General features: G+C 45.3%; 1 protein-coding gene across 2 annotated transcripts in view; it reads left to right on the top strand.

Moving 5' to 3' along the window:
• Positions 1-18,735, top strand: part of fat2 (FAT atypical cadherin 2) — a 97,491-nt gene that overhangs the window by 21,800 nt on the left and 56,956 nt on the right. For both annotated transcript variants that reach the window (XM_053878436.1, XM_053878437.1), the window contains exons 4-10: positions 3,562-3,620; positions 4,122-4,433; positions 4,634-4,841; positions 14,585-14,724; positions 16,153-16,215; positions 16,555-16,767; positions 17,425-17,635. In XM_053878436.1, the coding sequence (XP_053734411.1) occupies positions 3,562-3,620; positions 4,122-4,433; positions 4,634-4,841; positions 14,585-14,724; positions 16,153-16,215; positions 16,555-16,767; positions 17,425-17,635 (1,206 nt within the window). The remainder of the gene's footprint in view (positions 1-3,561; positions 3,621-4,121; positions 4,434-4,633; positions 4,842-14,584; positions 14,725-16,152; positions 16,216-16,554; positions 16,768-17,424; positions 17,636-18,735) is intronic.

The following is an 18,735-nucleotide window of genomic DNA, read 5'->3' as shown; positions in this document are numbered from 1 at the left end:
AGTTTAAGCTACGCTGCAGAGGGAAGGGGAGACGGCGCAGAAAACAAACACTCACCGGGGAGAAGTGCAGCCGGTTGGAACGAGGCAAACAAGCTGGCCCCGGATTTTGAGTGAAAGCAGGTGAGGAGTGCAGCGCTGGTTCACATGTCTGTGCTAATGTGCCCCACCTGCCATAATGAAGCATCCCAGTGGGGCTTGTTTACACTGCTGTTGGACGGAGGGAAACAAGTCTCAGCAGGGGCTTCACTCCCGACCCCCCACCTTCGAGATCCCCGACTCTTAGGCTGTCACCGATGGTGCCGTGCCACAAGTGTGGCACACCCAGGTGGACACACCCTTGTCCCGCCGGTCAAGTGGACCCGAGGGACAGGATTGTGTGAGGAGTTCAAACCTGTGAGAAGCTGCTTGAGCTAGCTCGATTGCTGCTTGCTGGAGGCTCCCAGCTGTGTCCACCTTTGTCCCTGGAGAGCGGAGGACCTCAAAGAGACCTCGGGCAGTTATTAGGCAGGGCGTGGAAGACAGTTTATGGTCCAGGAAAGACTTTCTTCTCTGTGGTTTGAGGGCTTGCATGGAATTAGGGTTTCGCTTTTGGCTGGGAATTTCATCCTCCTGGTGCCTGAGGTCGTGTGACTGTAGGGAGACCCTCACTAGTCCTGGTTCAAATTGCTATGTTTCTTCAGTGATGAGCTTCCTCCGCCATCTTTCCTCAGATGACAAGTTCCAGCAACAAGTCAAGGGACTTGCAACTTATCGGCTGAATCGATGGATTGTGATCAATTCAGTTGAAACCAGTCAGGGGTCAATAGTGAATACACTTTGGAATCGAAGGGCTGGACCATAGATTCATCTTCAGCTGAGAGTGTCATGATTATGAATTCATCCAAAAAGCGATTTGCGAAAACATCGGCCGACCTGTCCATTTAAATTCTGTCCACCGACTCAGCGAAATCCTAATGGGCTAACTTTCCTCCTGATTTGGTCCCCACAGGTTTGAGACGCCAGAAAACTGTACATCATTAGACTGAGCACTTTTTCTCTGTGCTCCCGACTCTCAGTCTTTACGACTAGTCACTGACATCAAGCGCATGTTTTTGCATTTAGATGTCACAATTTATGAATATGTTTCCTTTGCAACGGTTAGCCAAAAAACCCTAGGAGAAGTGAGCTGTTAGCATCATTAGCAATTTTTTTTAAGAGAGGAATAATCGCTGAAGTTGTTTTATGCTGACACTCGATTATGGTGGAATGACATATGATAGTATGGAATGACAGGAAGGCCACAATTTGGAAATAAATGCTGGAATAGGTAAGGAAAAATAAACATACAAACATAACATAAAAGTGGAAATTGTGACAGATGTATTTCCATTTACTTCTGAATTACGCCACTCATGTGGATACAGACAACAAGTCGCATGTCAAACCTCTCTTCAGCTGCCCCTCAACATTTATTTATTATGGGTATTTTGGTAGAAATGTTATTTTTGGCTGCACTTCTCTCATGTTATGTGGGTGAACACATTTTCAACTAGGTTTTTTGAACTAGGTCCTACTTGATATTTGTATCCTCAATGCATCTTTTTTTTTCTTGTTTTTTGGGGTTTTGTCTCATGATATTGTGGAGAGTATTACACTGGCATTTTGTGGCCAAAAATGCAAGAAAAATGCCAATAAAATATAGTAAAAGTAAACAGAAAAAAAGTGAACACGCTTCTGAGACTGAGACAGAGATCAATGCTCCAGAGTTGTCAACATTCAACATTCACTTGGGCATGATGTAGTGCCATTCAGTTTCTTCTGTGGGTTACAATAAAGATGCAGAAAGGATGAAGAAAAGAAAAAAAAAAACAAGTCCCAGACTGGGACAGAAGAGGGAGTGATGTGATCCATGGCGAGATCATGTCTCTCTACTGAGCCACGAAGAGCAGCAGGTTGATTTATTCCTTTGCACAGCAAATTGTAGGTTTTCAGATGAGCAGAGTTGAACTTACTGTCCCAGCTGCTGTATATTTCTGTTGAAAACCTTCCCTCCTCCACTTCTGAACCACCTCCTCCCTCCCCCGTCTGGCCCACTGTCCACCAATGCAACACCCATTTAGCTCCCGCGACAATTTCCCCCTGCAACACTGTCATTTGGTGGTAGTTGTTAAGACACTTGACCATGGTGTTTCCTCAATACGCACTCCCCCCTCGTCACTCTCGACCGACACACTCCCCACCTGTTATTATGCTGCCAGCGTCATTAGCCGCTGACACACACCGCCGTCCCTGTTAGAGCTAATCGCCGCTTCACTTCATTTATCACCGTAAAAAGGTCAGAATTTGCTGAAATCAGCTCTGCCCCGGCAACAATAGGCAGCCGCAGGAGTCATGCAGAAAGGTTAAGTGTTGTATCAGAAACATAAAATATCCAACGCTGCGCTTCTTTGGACAATGTGATCTCCTAGACTCCAGTCTTTAAGATCCTTTTATCCACTACACTGATATTTATCGGCTAGTCATAAAGCGATGATGTTCTTTTTGGCACTAAAATGTGGTTTCAAGTTTATTCTCACAGACCACAAATAGAAGATAGAAGGTAGATTTGAGGGCTTGTCTTTGCCTGTCCTGTGATGGGCTGTCCAGGGTGTCCCTCACATCCGACCCCAGCTGGCAGGGTGATCACCCTGAAAAGGAAATGGTAGCAGAAAAGGAAATGTTTCAAATGTGCAGATGGGCTGATGAAGCTTCAAGAAGCCTCAGCTTTATAGCCCACAAGATGGCGCTGTCTGCTCTATAATCTTTGAACAAGCGGTTTTGTGAAATCTCACTTTTGAAACCACCTACCGAGCTGTGAGGCTTCATGAAGCTTCATCAGCACATCCCTGGAGCACAGTAAATGCCAAGTTTTGCCTGATCAATACAACACAAACTGTGTGATAAAGATAAAAAAAGCAAGACACAAAAAAACTGAAATCCAAATTGATACATATATGTTAAGATGCATTGATAAAAATACAAAATCAAACTGTTAGCTTTGCCGAATTAGCTTCTCTGCTTCACAACTTTTCTATTGGCTTTTAGCCGTGTGGTGAGTTTCTGCTTATGATTCAGCCTCCATTTCATCACAGCTCCCCACATCGGTCCCTGGAATGGACTCCGTGTTCTTCAGTTGATTAAATAGTAATCAATCTGCCGTGTTTCCATGGTTTCTCGCTCATACGTTCTTTAGCAACACGCCGGGACGGTAGTTTGGGAAGCAGCAGGGCGACTTCCACGCAGCCTGAGAGAAAGTGAGATTACTAGCCGATGCGTCCGCTCTGTGTTTGTGTAGGTGCAGTCACCTCTGCTCTGGCACCGCTAAACAGCTACAATAACAAACTCTCTGACACCACGCTCAGGTGTGAGCCGCTCTCGCACTCCTCACTCGCGGAGCCACACACTTGAACCACACGCTCACGCCTCCCTGGTTAATAGGGTCATTAGCACTCTCACTTTCTCAGGGCTGTTACGCACTGTGGAGTTCAACACACGGACTACACACCCACTAACACTGCCCTGACTCTTTGTGTTTGTGTGTAGGTGTCATCAGCACCGTCTCTGCGCTGGATCGAGAGGAGAAACCCGAGCACAGCGTCGAGGTGAGACTGTCTTTGTGAAGAAAGAAAGCATCCGGTAGTGCACATGCCAGGCCTGTAGGTGGCATTGTAGTGTTGTAGCAACATGTGAAGAAGAACTGGGGGCGTGAAGCTTGAGTGAACAATTTGAACGTAGTAGATAAATACTCCTCTTTTCATACAATAAATGGTTTGAAATAGAATTAAAATATGATTTGAACAAGTATTTTATTTTATTCTTCAAGAATCTAAAAGGCATAACATAATTTATTGTTGTTGGAAATATTATAATTTTGTTTTATTCCTAAAATACCCTTGAACATAACCAAAACTAGAGATAAATGATAAACTATTTTATCTGTTTATTTATTTATTATTATTTATTTTTGGCTCATTTCTGAATATATCCTCTTAAAGAAAACACAACTCAATTAATAAAAGTAAAATAAATGAATAAAAACATTTTAGAAAGAGTAATGACTTACATTATCTAGATAACTCATATTCAAGAACTGTTCATTTCAGGTGATCGTGACCGACAACGGGTCTCCAGCGCTGCGCTCCACCGCCACAGTGGTGATCAAAGTCCTGGACCAAAATGACAACCGACCCAAGTTCACAGACAAACGCTTCCACGTTCAGTTGCTGGCACCAAGCCTCCAGGAGGGCAAGCTGGAGGTCTGCAGGATGATCGCTGGAGATGCGGACGAGGGATCCAACGCCGCGGTGACCTATATGATGCACCAAGACCAAGACGGCGTGTTTGAAGTTGACCCGGTGACCGGCGTGGTGACGTCACGCGGCGACTTCTTCCCGGGGAACTACAGCATCCTCACGGTAGGGATCTGTTCGAACACTGTCCCGTCACTTCTCCTCGCGCTTAATTCCCGGACTGGATCCTGTCATCGCTCACATTAGCTAGTTCATGCAAAGGGTTTTTAGGACCTAAAAAGTCATTTGTTCTATGGTGACATGTCCCTTCTCTTTGTCAGAACACGACTGACAACTCTTTTTAACGTTGATGTTTTGTCCTTCAGGTCAAGGCCATCGATCAAGGTAGCCCTCCAAAGTCGTCCACGGCCCGGCTGGACATCGAGTGGATCGCCCGCCCTCCACCCTCCGAGGAGCCAATCACCTTCGACGAGGCCCACTTCACCTTCGCCGTCATGGAAACCGAGCCTATTACTTACATGGTGGGCATCATCATGACCGAGACGCAGCGGCAGAGGTGGTTCGACATCGTGGGTGAGTGACACACACACACCCACACACACACAACACACACTCCATTATCGAGCGGCGTATTGATCGGAAGCTGTTTGCTCTTCAGGTGTAGCGGAAAAACTTGTAGCCCTGATGAAAAACAAGAGTCGTACAAATGAGGGTAATGATCTCTAAAGGAAGAAAAACGACTGATAAAAAAAAGCCATTAATATTTAATTCCAGGAGACACTCAGTTTTAGGAGGAATGAACAGAAGGAAGAAGAAAACAGATCCCAGCCGTCGCCCCCTAATGAGTCCTCATAGATCACAGCCGCTCTGAGCTCAGTCTTCACTGAAATGTACAAAATACTTGGAGATGATAACTGACATTAGCCACATTGCCACTTACCGCAAAGCGCTGAGTTGTCGCGCACTGACTGGAATGGAATGAAAAAGTGTGTCATCTATCCTGATGTTTTGCTCGTACTCAACTTCATTTTGGAAAGGTCAGCAAGAGTGAAGGATATTGTGTTAGCGTGAAGGAGCGGACGCATCATCAGTCCGGCTGATTTACGGCTCGGCTTTTTCCGACTCATTTCTCTCTGATCCAGCGAGGTGGAGTTTCAGTTCGAGCCCAAACTTTTGTCATTTCAGGAAGACAAGTTATGGCATTGCAGTAGCCACTGTTCATAACATGTCTCCGAACAAGAAAATAACTTTTGTCACGTCAGTGGCCCTCAGGCATCCTAGTCAAACATGTATGTTGCGTTGGTCTATCACCCTCGACAACAAACTCCAGCAACTTCAGGCCTCCTCCACCGTCAACTCTCTCAGGTTGTCTTCCTTTCCTTCATCTTCAACACTGCGACTGGGTTTCCCATTGGATGCAACTTCTTTCGCTCTGTATACAGTACTATGACATGTCACTTGGTATATAAAGCACCTGTGAGTCCCAGTGGTGGTGACTTCTATGGCACCGTCAGTCGGAGGGAGTATTTTTCTATATATTCTTGGTCACATTGAAGGAGACAGTAAAAAGAAGTTCTCCTCATCTTCCCCACCTGCGTCCCAACCCCCCCGGTCGCAACATGACATGGGAGAGGAAGATTTTCACCCCAGTGAAACACCCATGCATCAACATGCAACATGGAAGACTGACTTCAGCGTCAACATTGGACGCAAATGTCACTTTAAGATAGTTGCAATTTGACGCCTTGGGAATGAGGATGAGTTGCTCATTCACACACATCCCCACATTGACACGCCCCTCCAGCGAACAAATCCTTTATAGAGGTTACAAACAGCGTAGAACGTGGTGTGACTGACAACCGAAGAATGACAGTTTGTGGGGAAAGCAACTATTTAAAAGTGGAATTTAAGAGAAGAGTTTCCAATGCTACAAATGGGGTCAGGTGTGAGAGGCTGCTATGAGGATATTGACAGCAGCGTAGTCTGTTGAAGAAGGCTTAACCAGGAACCGCAGCTCACCAAGTATCCAATCTCCACTTCTCATTAATGGAGTTCTGATGCTCCAGCGCACACAATTAGCATTTTTAGCGGGGAGCAATATACTCAATGAGGGAGGCGGGTGCTGTCAGTGTCCAAGCATTTAACAGGCTTTGGTTTAATGATCCTGCTGGCTTCAAGTTCATGAAGCTACCTGATGACTTTATATTCTGTTCCTTGCATTTCCTTTGACACAGATGGCGCTGAGCTTGATTTTAGAGACGCCACATAAAAGGCCGCCGCGGATCCAAAAAAAAATAATATTGTAGGCCACGGTACATGTAAGTTTTATACATCCTTGGGTTCAACGTGAAATAATATTTTAGCAATCACAGAGCAATGAAATGATATTAGAACCATGATGATGAAGGAGGACAAATACTTTTACACGCACAGATGCAGCCGTGCCGAGTAAAGTCAGGAACTGTCTTCGGTAAATTTAGATTGAGCGACACATACTGTACTAGATATTACTATCAAGCTCATGAGTTACTTTATATACTTTACAAACCTGTACTTTTGATGATGAACAGGCTGAAATCATGCTCATACACAATGATGATGAGTTGTTTTTCTGAAGTATTACCCCGTCTTTTCAAATTGGAATCCAAAGCAGACGCAGACAAAGGCACTAGTTTAAGGTTTTGTCAACATTCATGACGCACGTTTTTCTGTGCCTCAAATGACATGAATTTATCCACAAAGAAGAAGAGGTTCAAATGCAAGATAACTTCAAAAGGAAATACTTGCATGTATTGAATAACTGGTTGAATTTGGGGTGACCATTATTGGGACGATGGTAAATCTATGGTGCGAGGTACTGACCACTGCAGACCTTTGAAGCAGCCTCCATCAGACCCCCTCCCCCCGTTTCTGCTTCTAAGACAGACGCTCACTGGTCATAATGTTTTACCAACTTAAATTAAAAGCTAAAAAAAAAACAACCTCCTAACGCTTAAATCATATTCTTTGACATTTGTTCCGCCGCCCCGCTGCTCTCAGCGCCGCGTGTCGGAGATTACATTTGGAAATCTGCAGTGTTTCGTGTCGAATCATGCTTTTAAAATAAATTTGCAGCTCTGTAATTGGGGATGTAAGTAATACAAATAAAAGATCCGTTTGGCAATATTGCCTTGGCGGAGATCGCGAGCTCCTGCCGCGACTGATGAATAGATTAAAAGTAAACAGGGAGGATAATAAGAAACAAAGTCTGTCCGAGCTTTCAGCGGGCTGTTTTCCCGCTGATGGGATACATCAGCAGCTCGTCCTCTCATCTGCAGCCAGATCACAACAGGGTGTTTATCCTCTCCCTCTCCACTCCAACTTTCTCCTTCTGGATAATTTGTTCATCCGGAAGTTTCAAGTATTGCTGCGTGTTCTTAAGAAGAGTGACGAAACCACTAGCTACTATTTTGCATTACACAGCCGATGGTCTTCGATGGGTCCTTGTCCAGACCCGGTTTTCAAATCATTGGGTGGTAACAATGACAGCGTTTCCCATAGAAAATGATGGTGGAATATACAGTTTCCTTCATGAGTGAACGGCTCCGGTGTCATTCAATGCTTTAAACATGATGGAGTCAACCAAGTTAATGTGTCGGTGGCGCATCAAACTAGACAGGGCATAATGGATTCACACGGAGAAGACAGATGAGGTTAGGGAGGTGAGTCCATGGACCATGATGTTTGCTGATGATAGAGTGGTTTATGATGAGAGTGGGAGCTAATGGAGGTGTATGGAGGAGGTCGTGAAAACAGATCAAGTATTTGGAGTCGGTTATCCAGAGTGATGGACAGAGATGAAGGGGGTGAAGAATAGAGTGCAGGTGGGGTGGAGATGATGTCAGAGGAAGAGCAGCAAGCGATGAGCATACTGGTGTTCAGTGTTCTTGGGAGTCAGAGATGAAGATACTGGAACTTTACTGGACACACAGTTCAGAAAGACAGATGGTTTCTGGAGAGGAGAGACAGAGTCGGAGCAAGGATGTTGTGGACACCTACCAAGGAGGCTCATGGATGAATGAAGGTGTGGCTAGCTACTGTTCCCCAGCGTCAACATCTTTCCTATAAACCTCATAATGGTATTCTAAAATTGTTCTGCCTGATCATGTGAGAACAGTGAGCTTCTTTCATCACTTGCACATGCAGATCGAAGAATGCTGTCTTGTTTCCAGAATTTCACTGCCAAGATTTTATCAAGAATTTATGGCCTCGCCTTCCCTCCACCCCCTGAGTGCAAAACAGATAGCTATCGGTCCAGGAGATAAGGCAGCCAGACAAAAGACGACTTCCCTTTCTGACAAAGCAGCACCTTTCTGACATCCACGGTGTGATATTGATGGACTTCTCCTGCCACTTTCTGGCATGGAGCAGCTGGGTGAGGTGCAGTTGAAATGAGGGTCAGTGAGTTCCGGTCGGGGCTTGTGGCCTTGCGTGGCATTATTTTGTCACACGTCGCGGGGAAGAGGGTTCCATGCAGAAAGTTCAGGTGTTTGGAAGAGAAACAGCCTCTTTTTACTTTTGCCATTCTCACTCACGCAGGGTTTTGACCTCGCCACTTTACTTCTGATTCACTCGTCTGAGTCATCAACCTGCTCCAGGGATCGATGGGACTTGAAAAAATCTTCTTCTCTTTCGCAGATTTAACAAACCTTTGCTCTAATGCGAGCAGTGATACGTCCATCGTGGAGCTCTACCTGTCTGGATCTGCAGGTCTGAAACCACCCATGGAGGTTTGACCTCAGGCCAACTGCTAAAACCGCAATTATCAGCTGCATTCTTGTTAAAACTTTACAGATTCCTGCAGCGTACAGATACACGTGCAGAAACCCCACGTTATTGAGACTCCCATGTTGATTTATTCAAACCTTCCTAGCTTTTCACCCGAGTTGCTACTAAATCTTTCATGTGATCCATTGAACACTCAATCAAAGATCGCATTATGAAGTCCTTGTGCGTGACCTTGGGTGATTTGTTGTGAGCTACGGTGCCGATACCTGGGAATCCTTCAGGTGCGTGATGGGCCCACTCTCCCTGAGCAGCAGAACCTCACTGCATCTCCATAAACCCATCTGAAGATGGTAAGCAGATGCTTATCTTGTTTGAAATCTTCACTCCAGTGTGGACACTGCTGTAGCAGGCTGCTGCTGCTGACTTGCTTTTGGAGCACAAAGCACATCAGGTATTCCAAACAAGATTTCATGGCCCATCATTTGCAACTCCCACGGTCAGTCTAGACTGCTAGATTATTTACATTTTTATTCAGTAAACTCACCTTTGTTCCTTTGTAGTGGGCTGTCGGGGTCCAAACGCTAATGTCGCCGAGGGCGGAACGAGATTGAGGAATGTTTCAAGAACACACCACTTGACCAAACCACGAGGACATTCCATGAACACTAGGGAATAAATGTTAAGACCGCTGTCGCTGTGTTCTGAAACAGTGACACAAAAACTAGCATGTAAACAAGTGGCACATGACAAGAGTAGAATCCATAAAGCTAAAAAACGTAAATGGCAGCAGCAAGAAATAACTACTGCCGATCTGATGTCTGATCCGAGTCAAGCAAGCATGGAAGGAAACATCAGTTGTCTGTTGCTTGTTACAGTTGCTTGTAGACGGAATCTGTGTTAGGCCAGAGCGCTGTATCGTTATTGTATATATATTTATATATGTATTGCAAAGTCAACCCGAACAATTTCCCTCGTGTATTATGCACCTAAAGCCGAGGCAGTGACAAACATCACTTTGCTTTAATGTATAGTTAAGACAACTGAATCCATGGCGTCGCAGTATGAAATGTTGTCCTGGTTTTTCAGCCCTGGTTTGTGTTTTTCGGGCCATGAAAGGTCCGGTGAATGTCCAGGAAAGTGCTCTGCCAGAGCAACCAGCTAGCTCCTCCCTTCATTCGCTGATGGGTTCATGACTCGACTGTTCATTTTAAACAGGACCCTCGCAATACAACATATCAAAAGTGTGGAACCACATCAAAGGACAGCTCACTACATTTTGAGCTGTTGCGCAGTGTGGTCTGTAGTGAGCTTAGTCCTGGTCAGGGTTGCGGGGAGTGCTGGAGCCTATCCCAGCAGTCATTGGGTGAGAGGCAGGAATACCACCTCTGGGGTCCCAGCTAATGTAGACTGGTTCATGAACACGCTTGACCCCAGCGGTGCCTGCCTCCAGTGAGGATGCTAGCACCCCCTCCACACGATGATGTCATGTTAGAAATTCAAATAGACAGTTGGATACTCCATAAAAACTGCCGGGCTCTCAACACTGAATACTCGCCTTGTCAATACGCAAGTGGGGGGATTTGTCTCTTCCAGCCGCCGGCATCATGTTGATTGTTTGTTGCTGTACTTCACAACAGGGAAGAAGTTTGCTGTTTGTCGAAGGGAAGCATTTGTCAATATTCAATTCAGAGCTCAGTTGTGCTCACCGCCCCGGCAGAGAGGCGGTGGATGGGAACAGCATCTGTTTGTTCTCAGGCTGACCTCGGCCCTGTGGCGCGGGGTCAGGGAGCTCTTCTGCTGCTGTGTGGCAGGGGAGCTGTCGAGGCAGGTACCTGGAGGAAACCCAGAGGCTATCTCAGGACCACTGTTCAAAGTTATGGTGTTTGCTCCAGGGTCCAGGAAGGGAAGAACATCTGTTTCTCAAGCGGCCTTCAAGGACCCCGCAGAGGTTTGGGCTGCTGAGCCGCAAGGTTTTAGTGTGACTTTCCAAATGCAAATAGCTTGTCAACAGCATTAGCTGCCTGATTTAGCAAATTCATCATCATGTGCAAAATTAGCCAACTAAATTGTGTATTTACAGTAGCGCTCACTTACAGCGAGGGCGGGTGATGGATGGACCTGCCTCTGACGGTAATAAATATGGAAATGAAAGCTCTTATGAGTGATATTAAGATCAAGTTCGCGCAAACCTGAGGTGCTGTGATTATATATCGCTTGTCGCGTCACATTAAGTGACAAATTGGAGCTTGTCAGGTGCAGCAGAAAAACCCTAATGTGCACCGAGAGAAAGCCAGAGAGCGAAATGTCGCCCTGATGTACGGCGAGGGAGAGGGCCAGCGTATCAGCAGGGCTCTAAACATGTGCAACATGAAATGATCATATATCATTTCAATAAATACAATAGTTTTGTATTTATTGTCTTGTTTCTCATCTTGACACAGAGACTCATTTTAACTAATATATATATATTTGAATCTAGTTTCAATAGCTCACTTTCAAGTTCTTATCTAGAATTCAGCATCTTCTTCTTCTTCTATTCTCCTTTTTCTTTGGGCTTCTCCCTTCAGGGCAGCGGATCATCTTCCTCCATCTCACTCTGTCCTCTGCTTCTTCTTCTCTCAAACCGACAAACCTCATGTCCTCTCAGCATATGGTGCTTATTTCTCGGTTACACACATTCACCATAAGACTTTAAGACAGATCCTTTCACTAAAACCCAACACTTTTATGCTTGATATTAGTGTTAAAATCTTAAATGTGGAGTACAGAACATGAGGAGACTGATGGGCAGATGAGGACTGGCGGGTGGCCCTTCCTCTGCTGCAGGCTGAGTCAGGTCCATACCTGACCTCTGGACCAATGTTGCCCAAACACATCCATGACTTCAGGAAGACAATGATGGTTGAGTTTGAAGCTTGATGGAACATGAATGGTCCCTTCCTTCATGATGGTGGAAACTCTACTGGGTGGACTGTGGAGCTTGAACATAAGGGGTGAAGTTCTTGGTGCAAGTGTGAGTAAGGGTTACTTCATCAGATAGTATCTTCAGAAAAGGAGAATCACAGATGAACCAGGAATCACAGGGTTTCGTTTTCCCCTCAGTTGGTCTTCTGCGGTGGAAGCAACCATCTGCACCACTGCCGGTCTGATTCTCCCTCCCTTATCGACAGCGAGTGTCAGGGACGGCACGTTAAATGAGCGATGATGCTCTCCTTGCATTGTTGTCACTGCGGCCCTGACCCAGATAAACATCTGAGAGACGGACGGAGAGATGAATGGATCGCAAAGTGAAATTCCAGAGCAGAGGATCATTTTTTAACACGACAGCGCGACATTGCTGCGCTATTTTCCCTCACACTATGAATAAATTGCCTTTTTTTTGCATGGCCAGCTCCTGAGGGATTTGAACCTCTAACCTTGGCGGAGGTATATTTTCCTCTCTCTTTCAGGGAGATGATCAGTAAAGTGAAAAATTGCTTTTACAGTAAGTCTTCCTCTCTTTGTGCTGACAGCCGGCGATGTGCAGCGCAGCGTCAGATTTATCCAAGAGAGAGAGAGAGAGTCAGTGTTTATGGAGGGAGGGTTCCAGATCACTGTCCTCCTTCAGGCAGCAGCAACCTCACTGTCACCTAATTGTAGCAGCATCATCTGATACATACACATTATTCCGAGCTTTTTTTGCAGTCATCTGAGACACTGTTGACTCGCCTTACTGCAGGTTCATGTCGCTGACATGTTGGTTGACTCGAAGGCTCACACCTTTTTCTTCCCAATGGTGTCGTGGGGGCAGCACTGGAAGCAAGAGGCCAAGACCGTCCGTTCCCCTGAATTGTTTGGAAGCTTGCTACTCTGTTTTACCTTTGTTGCTCAGTTGTTACCTTTAAAATTCCTCCACTGAGTGTGAGCTTCAATGAGTGACCTTGAATTGACCTACATACTTTGAACGACCTGATTTTATCGTGATATGGATTTGTTAATGTTGATCTGGAAATGATGAGCAGGTTGGGAGTTGAAGACTTTGTGAACCTGTTGTAAACACACACATGAGGTTCACCTGTCTCTCTCTCTCATTGAAACATAGTAAAAGAAATGAAACATTTTCAGAGAAAGATGTACAACAAACATGATGAATGACAGCTACAGAAAATTCAAATCATTTTTCGAAGATTTCTGTCACAGCTCTACATCGACATGATGCCGACCTTTATTTGAGTCTCTAGACTTCAAGTAGAGCAGACCTGGGCAAAGTGCAGCACGGGGGCCATGTGCGGCCCGATGCCTGTGTTTTTGTGGCCCTTTTGACGTCAGACTAAAACTATAACTGATATATTGTAATTTTTTCTGTTTTTTTTGTTCGTTCTTTCTCTTTTAGTCACCACTGCCACCACTTCAGCAGTAAATATATAAATATGTATTCTTTTCATTGGCCATTTTTGTTCCTCAAAATACACTGAAGGAATATTGAAAATATATTATGAAATGAATTGCCTTTTTATCTTGAACGTCTGGTCCATAGTTATGTCGATTTATATCCAAATTAAATGCGTATAAAGTGAACGTTTCAATAGGTTTCATGGCATATTTACGCTTCTTAACATCCTGACGTACATTTAATCTTTTTAGGTTCATTTTGTCCTTGTTACTTAAGCATATATTTTGGATAATTTGCCGACATATTTTGTAGTCATCGCTGTCCTTGTTTTGATGATGGCCCCTCACAACAGTTACAGTTTCTAGTGTGGCCCTTTAGGAAATTGAATGGCCCACCTCTGAACTAGAGGATGAAGAGCAGGATGAAAACAGACGTGGAAATGAAGGTTGTCTTGTTCGTTTTGATGCATTCAGACAACACATTTGTGTGTTCTATACATTTTTGAAAAGTTTTATTTGAGATTAAATGGGGAACGATTCAGAAATAATGCAGCTTTATATCAAGGTTTTATTTTTGCAAATCTAAGTTACTAATGTTTGTGGTTCATGCTACGATTATATAAATAGTACTGTAAAATAGCTTCAAGCGTCACTGGTGCTGAATCTAAAGTTTTGTGAGTCAATGTTCACAAGTTGGTGTCCGACAGGCGCCTTCATGACATGAAAGAGACTCAGTGTAGAACCTTGAGAAGCTGTGGGAGGTGTTCCCCTGAGGAAGCCCAAGGGCAGAGCCAGGCAGCCAGTCCTGCTGAAGAACTGGAGGAGGATTCGAGCTACAGGGAGGGGAGGTCTGGAACATGAGTGTAATGACTCTTGGCAGATTAGAGCGGCATCAGAGGAGCGTCGCAGACCAACACGAAAGTTAGGGGTGTCTAAGGAGGGTTGTGGACACGCCCTGTGTCTTCCTGAAACCTTTATTTAAATGCAAATGTGACAGCGCTGAAGGTCTTTCAGGTGACACTGAAAGTGAAGCGTAAACAGTTGTGAAAGCAGGACAGATCTGCCCTCACAGAGTCGGAGCGGCTTGACGCTTCACTCCAGACATTAGATCCGACAGCCGGACGGCGAGGTTCCGCTTGTCCACCTCCGTTCAACATCTTTTATCTTCCCTCTCTCAGGTGGCGACGAGGACAAAGACTTTGACATTCACCGGAACAGCGGGACCATCTCCATCGCCCGCCGGCTCAACGCGGCTCGCCACTCCAACTACAACCTGACAGTGCGAGTCACTGACGGACATCAGACGGCCACCACTCAGGTGACCTCTTCAGTGATCACGTGACCAACATAACCATCGATGAACTGTTTTTATTGACTTTTCTTACTGTACAACCTCAAATAGATAACTCTCAGACCCCTGCTGTACCACACCTCTGAGCTATGAATGGCCATAACATTATGACCTCCCTCTCATAAATTCACTGTGGTACAATTAGAGGATATTTCTCTTCTGCTCTACTCTCCTCTCTTCTCCTCTCCTCTCTTTTTCTCTCTTCTCTTCTCTCCTCTCCTCTTCTCTTCTCTCCTCTTCTCTTCTCTTCTCCCCTCTGCTCTGCTCTTCTCTCCTCTCTTCTCCTCTTCTCTCCTCTCCTCTTCTCTTCTCTTCTCTTCTCTTCTCTCCTCTTCTCTTCTCTTCTCCCCTCTGCTCTGCTCTTCTCTCCTCTCTTCTCCTCTTCTCTCCTCTCCTCTTCTCTTCTCTTCTCTTCTCTTCTCTTCTCTTCTCTTCTCCTCTCTGCTCTCCTCTCCTCTCCTCTCCCCTCCTCTCCTCTCCTCTCCTCTCCTCTCCTCTCCTCTCCTCTCCTCTCCTCACCTCTCCTCTTCTCTTCTCTCCTCTCCTCTTCTCTTCTGTTGTCTTCTCTCCTCTTCTCTTCACTTCTCTGCTCTCCTCTTCTCTCCTCTTCTCTTCTCTCCTCTGCTCTCCTCTTCTCTCCTCTCCTCTTCTCCGCTCTTCTCCCCTCTGCTCGTCTCTCCGCTTCGCTTCTCTCCTCTCCTCTGCTCTCCTTTTCTCTCCTCTTCTCTTCTCTCCCCTGCTCTCCTCTCCTCTTCTCTTCTCTTCTCTTCTCTTCTCTTCTCTTCTCTTCTCTTCTCTTCTCTTCTCTTCTCTCCTCTTCTCTTCTCTTCTCTCCTCTCCTCTTCTCTTCTCTTCTCTTCTCTTCTCTTCTCTTCTCTTCTCTTCTCTTCTCTTCTCTTCTCTCCTCTCCTCTTCTCTTCTCTTCTCTTCTCTTCTCTTCTCTTCTCTTCTCTTCTCTTCTCTGAGCTGAAAAAGCTGAAAAGGCTTTTGTACCTGTAGTCTACTCTACTCAACTCTTCTCATCTCCTCTTGAAAGTGCTTCTTTACACTTTTTTTTTATGTGTTACAATTTTTGGGGGGTGGGCAAAAGAAATATAATTCAATTAGCTAATATAGATGTGTAGGACCCAGCTAGGGATGGTTAGTAATGTATTAGGATGGATGGATGGGAAAATATTAAAAGAAAATATTGAAATAAATCATGAAAAAAAGCTACACATCTCAATGAATCATACTTAAAGAAAACTTAAGCTAGAATTTTTACATGGCAATATGTCCCCCCCTGGATTTATGACAACTTGATATGTGTCAGTTTTCCAATGAAATGCTGAAGTACAGAAATGGCGTTTGATAGTGTCACCTCACGTCGGTTTGCCTCCTCCTCCTTGTCTGCAGGCCTATATCCGAGTGGTGGACGTGAACGAGCACCGTCCCGTCTTCCTGAAGCCCCTGTACCAGGTGAGGCTTGGTGGAGGCCTCTTGTTGTGCACCTCGCTCTTGTCGCTGCTGCTTTTGGAAACCAGCCATAAAACCTGCTCGATACTTGAAAATCAGAGCCTCAATTTCAGCTCTTCTGCCTTTTACAACCCATCATCTTCATCATCTTTACAATCTGTTGACATTTTCCCTCATTACGCTCATCTCAGTTCACTCGGCAGCATCACAGCGGTGAAATCCTCATTACGGGGGAATTAAATCAAACTCAAAGGTCAATAAACAGAACTTGTGTCATCTTTTAAAGGCGGCAAGGTTTGTTTGTCTCGCTCAGATGAGGGAACGTGTTCCACTGTCTCTCAGGTGAGGGTTCCGGAAGACACGGCCCCGTGGAAGGACGTCCTCCAGGTCAGAGCGCAGGACCAGGACACCAACAGTCGGCTGCTCTTCTCCATCCACCGGAGCCTTCATCCCAACAGCGCCAGGCTCTTCCACCTGGACCCCAAGAGCGGCGTGTTGGTGATGACCGAGCCGCTGGACTACGAGGCCATATCAGTCCACACGCTCATCGTCATGGTAACAGCACTCTTCCATCAAGAGCCCATTGGAAGTCAAAACATGACATCTCAAGTGATGAATTTTAAAGATTAGAAAGTTGAATCGTTTCTAAAATAAGTTAACTTTTGCCAATGCCATCGTGATTAGCATTTATATTGCATTTTTTGTTTTGTAAGCTACTTCAAAGAAAAATATATATTTTGCTTTCTGTCATAGGAAATTAATTGGCAAAAAATAGGTATATATTTCCGTGTAAATGCCAAAAAAAAACAAAATGATAAATCACTTCGTGTCTATTTCTTACATTGAATTATAGAGAAGAATTTAATTTAAAGTTGACTAAAACTAAACTAAACACATTCAATCATTCATTAAATTTTTTATGAAAATAAGTAATTCATTTTGATTAAGAATAAATATTATTTCGAAAATATTAAATAATAGTTTCATAATACTTTAATATTTACTCAAGGTGGTAAGTAAGTTTGTTCTTAAATCCATTGCAGCTTGTGATGGACATCATTTTCCTAACTCCATACCTACCAAATGGGGGGACGAGGGGCAGGGGACACCCTGAACACTCACATACCGATGCCTCACGACTGAGTGAAGCATGAAAATATTCAATGTTCTTCTTCTTCCTGGGGATGATGGGCACTTCCTGCCTCTCCACAGGTGAGCGACCAGGGCGTCCCGGTGAAGAGGAACTTTGTGAAGGTGGTGATTCAGGTGGAGGACTGTAACGACCACTCGCCTGCCTTCCTCAGCCCGAGGTACGAGGCCAGCCTCTCGAACTTGGCCCCTACAGGCTCTGAGGTCATCCGGGTCACGGCCCTGGACAAGGATACAGGAAGCAACGCTGACATCCGCTACACTCTTCACTCTGGTGAGTGTTTTTTAGTCTGCTTGAATTTCCTTCCCGTTCCCCACTTGGGAGCGCTCACTGTGACTCCAATGTGAGCGACCACAGCCGGCCACGAGGGTTCAAGGACGCTGCGGTGAAACCTGGAGCCTCTATATTTCCAGTGTTCCTCCCGGAGCTCCGTGCTCGGGACTCCCGGGCTCAGTCATCATCCTGTCTTCATTGTTTTATTGCCTGAGTTTGTTTTCCACCTGACGTGTGAACAAACACAAACCTGCACCGTCTGGGGCTTGTTACTGATCATGTGTGCTCAGTGCTGTTGGGGGAATGTGTCAGGGCACATCATGTGACCTCAGTGGAAGCAGGAGGATGCATTATGCCGACTCTGTGTATTTGATTCTGCGAAGACCATCCATCTTTGGGAGCGTAATTGTTCCCACAGCACTCTTCTGCTGCCTAAATGAATTCATCTTCACACACAGGGAGTTCACCACTGAAGTCAGAGGTAGAAAATGTCATTTTGTATTTGAGACATCCGTCACGATGACTGCCGCGGTTCTAAATGGAAATGGTTTATTGCTAACTGAGTGGAGAACATAATGAAAGAAGCGTGGAAGCACCTTCTCCAACATGCCTCATGAGTGACCTCATGCCTCTGCATCAGAGGCGGCTTCTGCGGCTCATGAGCGTGGACTCTGGATTATTGAAGATGTGTATCACAGGAAGACTCCGTCTTCACTTCAGTACAACACCACCAGTCATGACTCTGAGCTTGCTAATACGCATATACCATCCGCTGCAGAAGTGACAGGTTGTTGCTGCAGTGGTGAGTCACAGAAGATGTGTGACTCCTGGGTTAATTCAGAGCAGGGGTCGACCTCCGAGGCCTTGCCCAGATCTACCTGGGTTCAGTCTCGGCCGACCAGTGTTCCTGGAAGACCACGCCTTGTGACCTTAAGAGAACAGAGCATTTAATTTGTAAGGGAGACACAGTTTCTGCGGTTATAACTGGGGTTGTCGTGATCCAAAAATAGTCAAATCAACTGTACGAGGTAAACAGACGCACACAGTTTGGCATGGAAAAGACCGCATAGAAAGACAGATTCAATTTTTGAAGGTTTGTT

This window comes from Synchiropus splendidus, chromosome 11, assembly GCF_027744825.2.
Source record: "Synchiropus splendidus isolate RoL2022-P1 chromosome 11, RoL_Sspl_1.0, whole genome shotgun sequence".
Classification (NCBI taxonomy): Eukaryota; Metazoa; Chordata; class Actinopteri; order Syngnathiformes; family Callionymidae; genus Synchiropus; species Synchiropus splendidus.
Note: the sequence above shows the minus strand (reverse complement) of the source record. Positions and strands in the feature narration are given on the sequence as shown.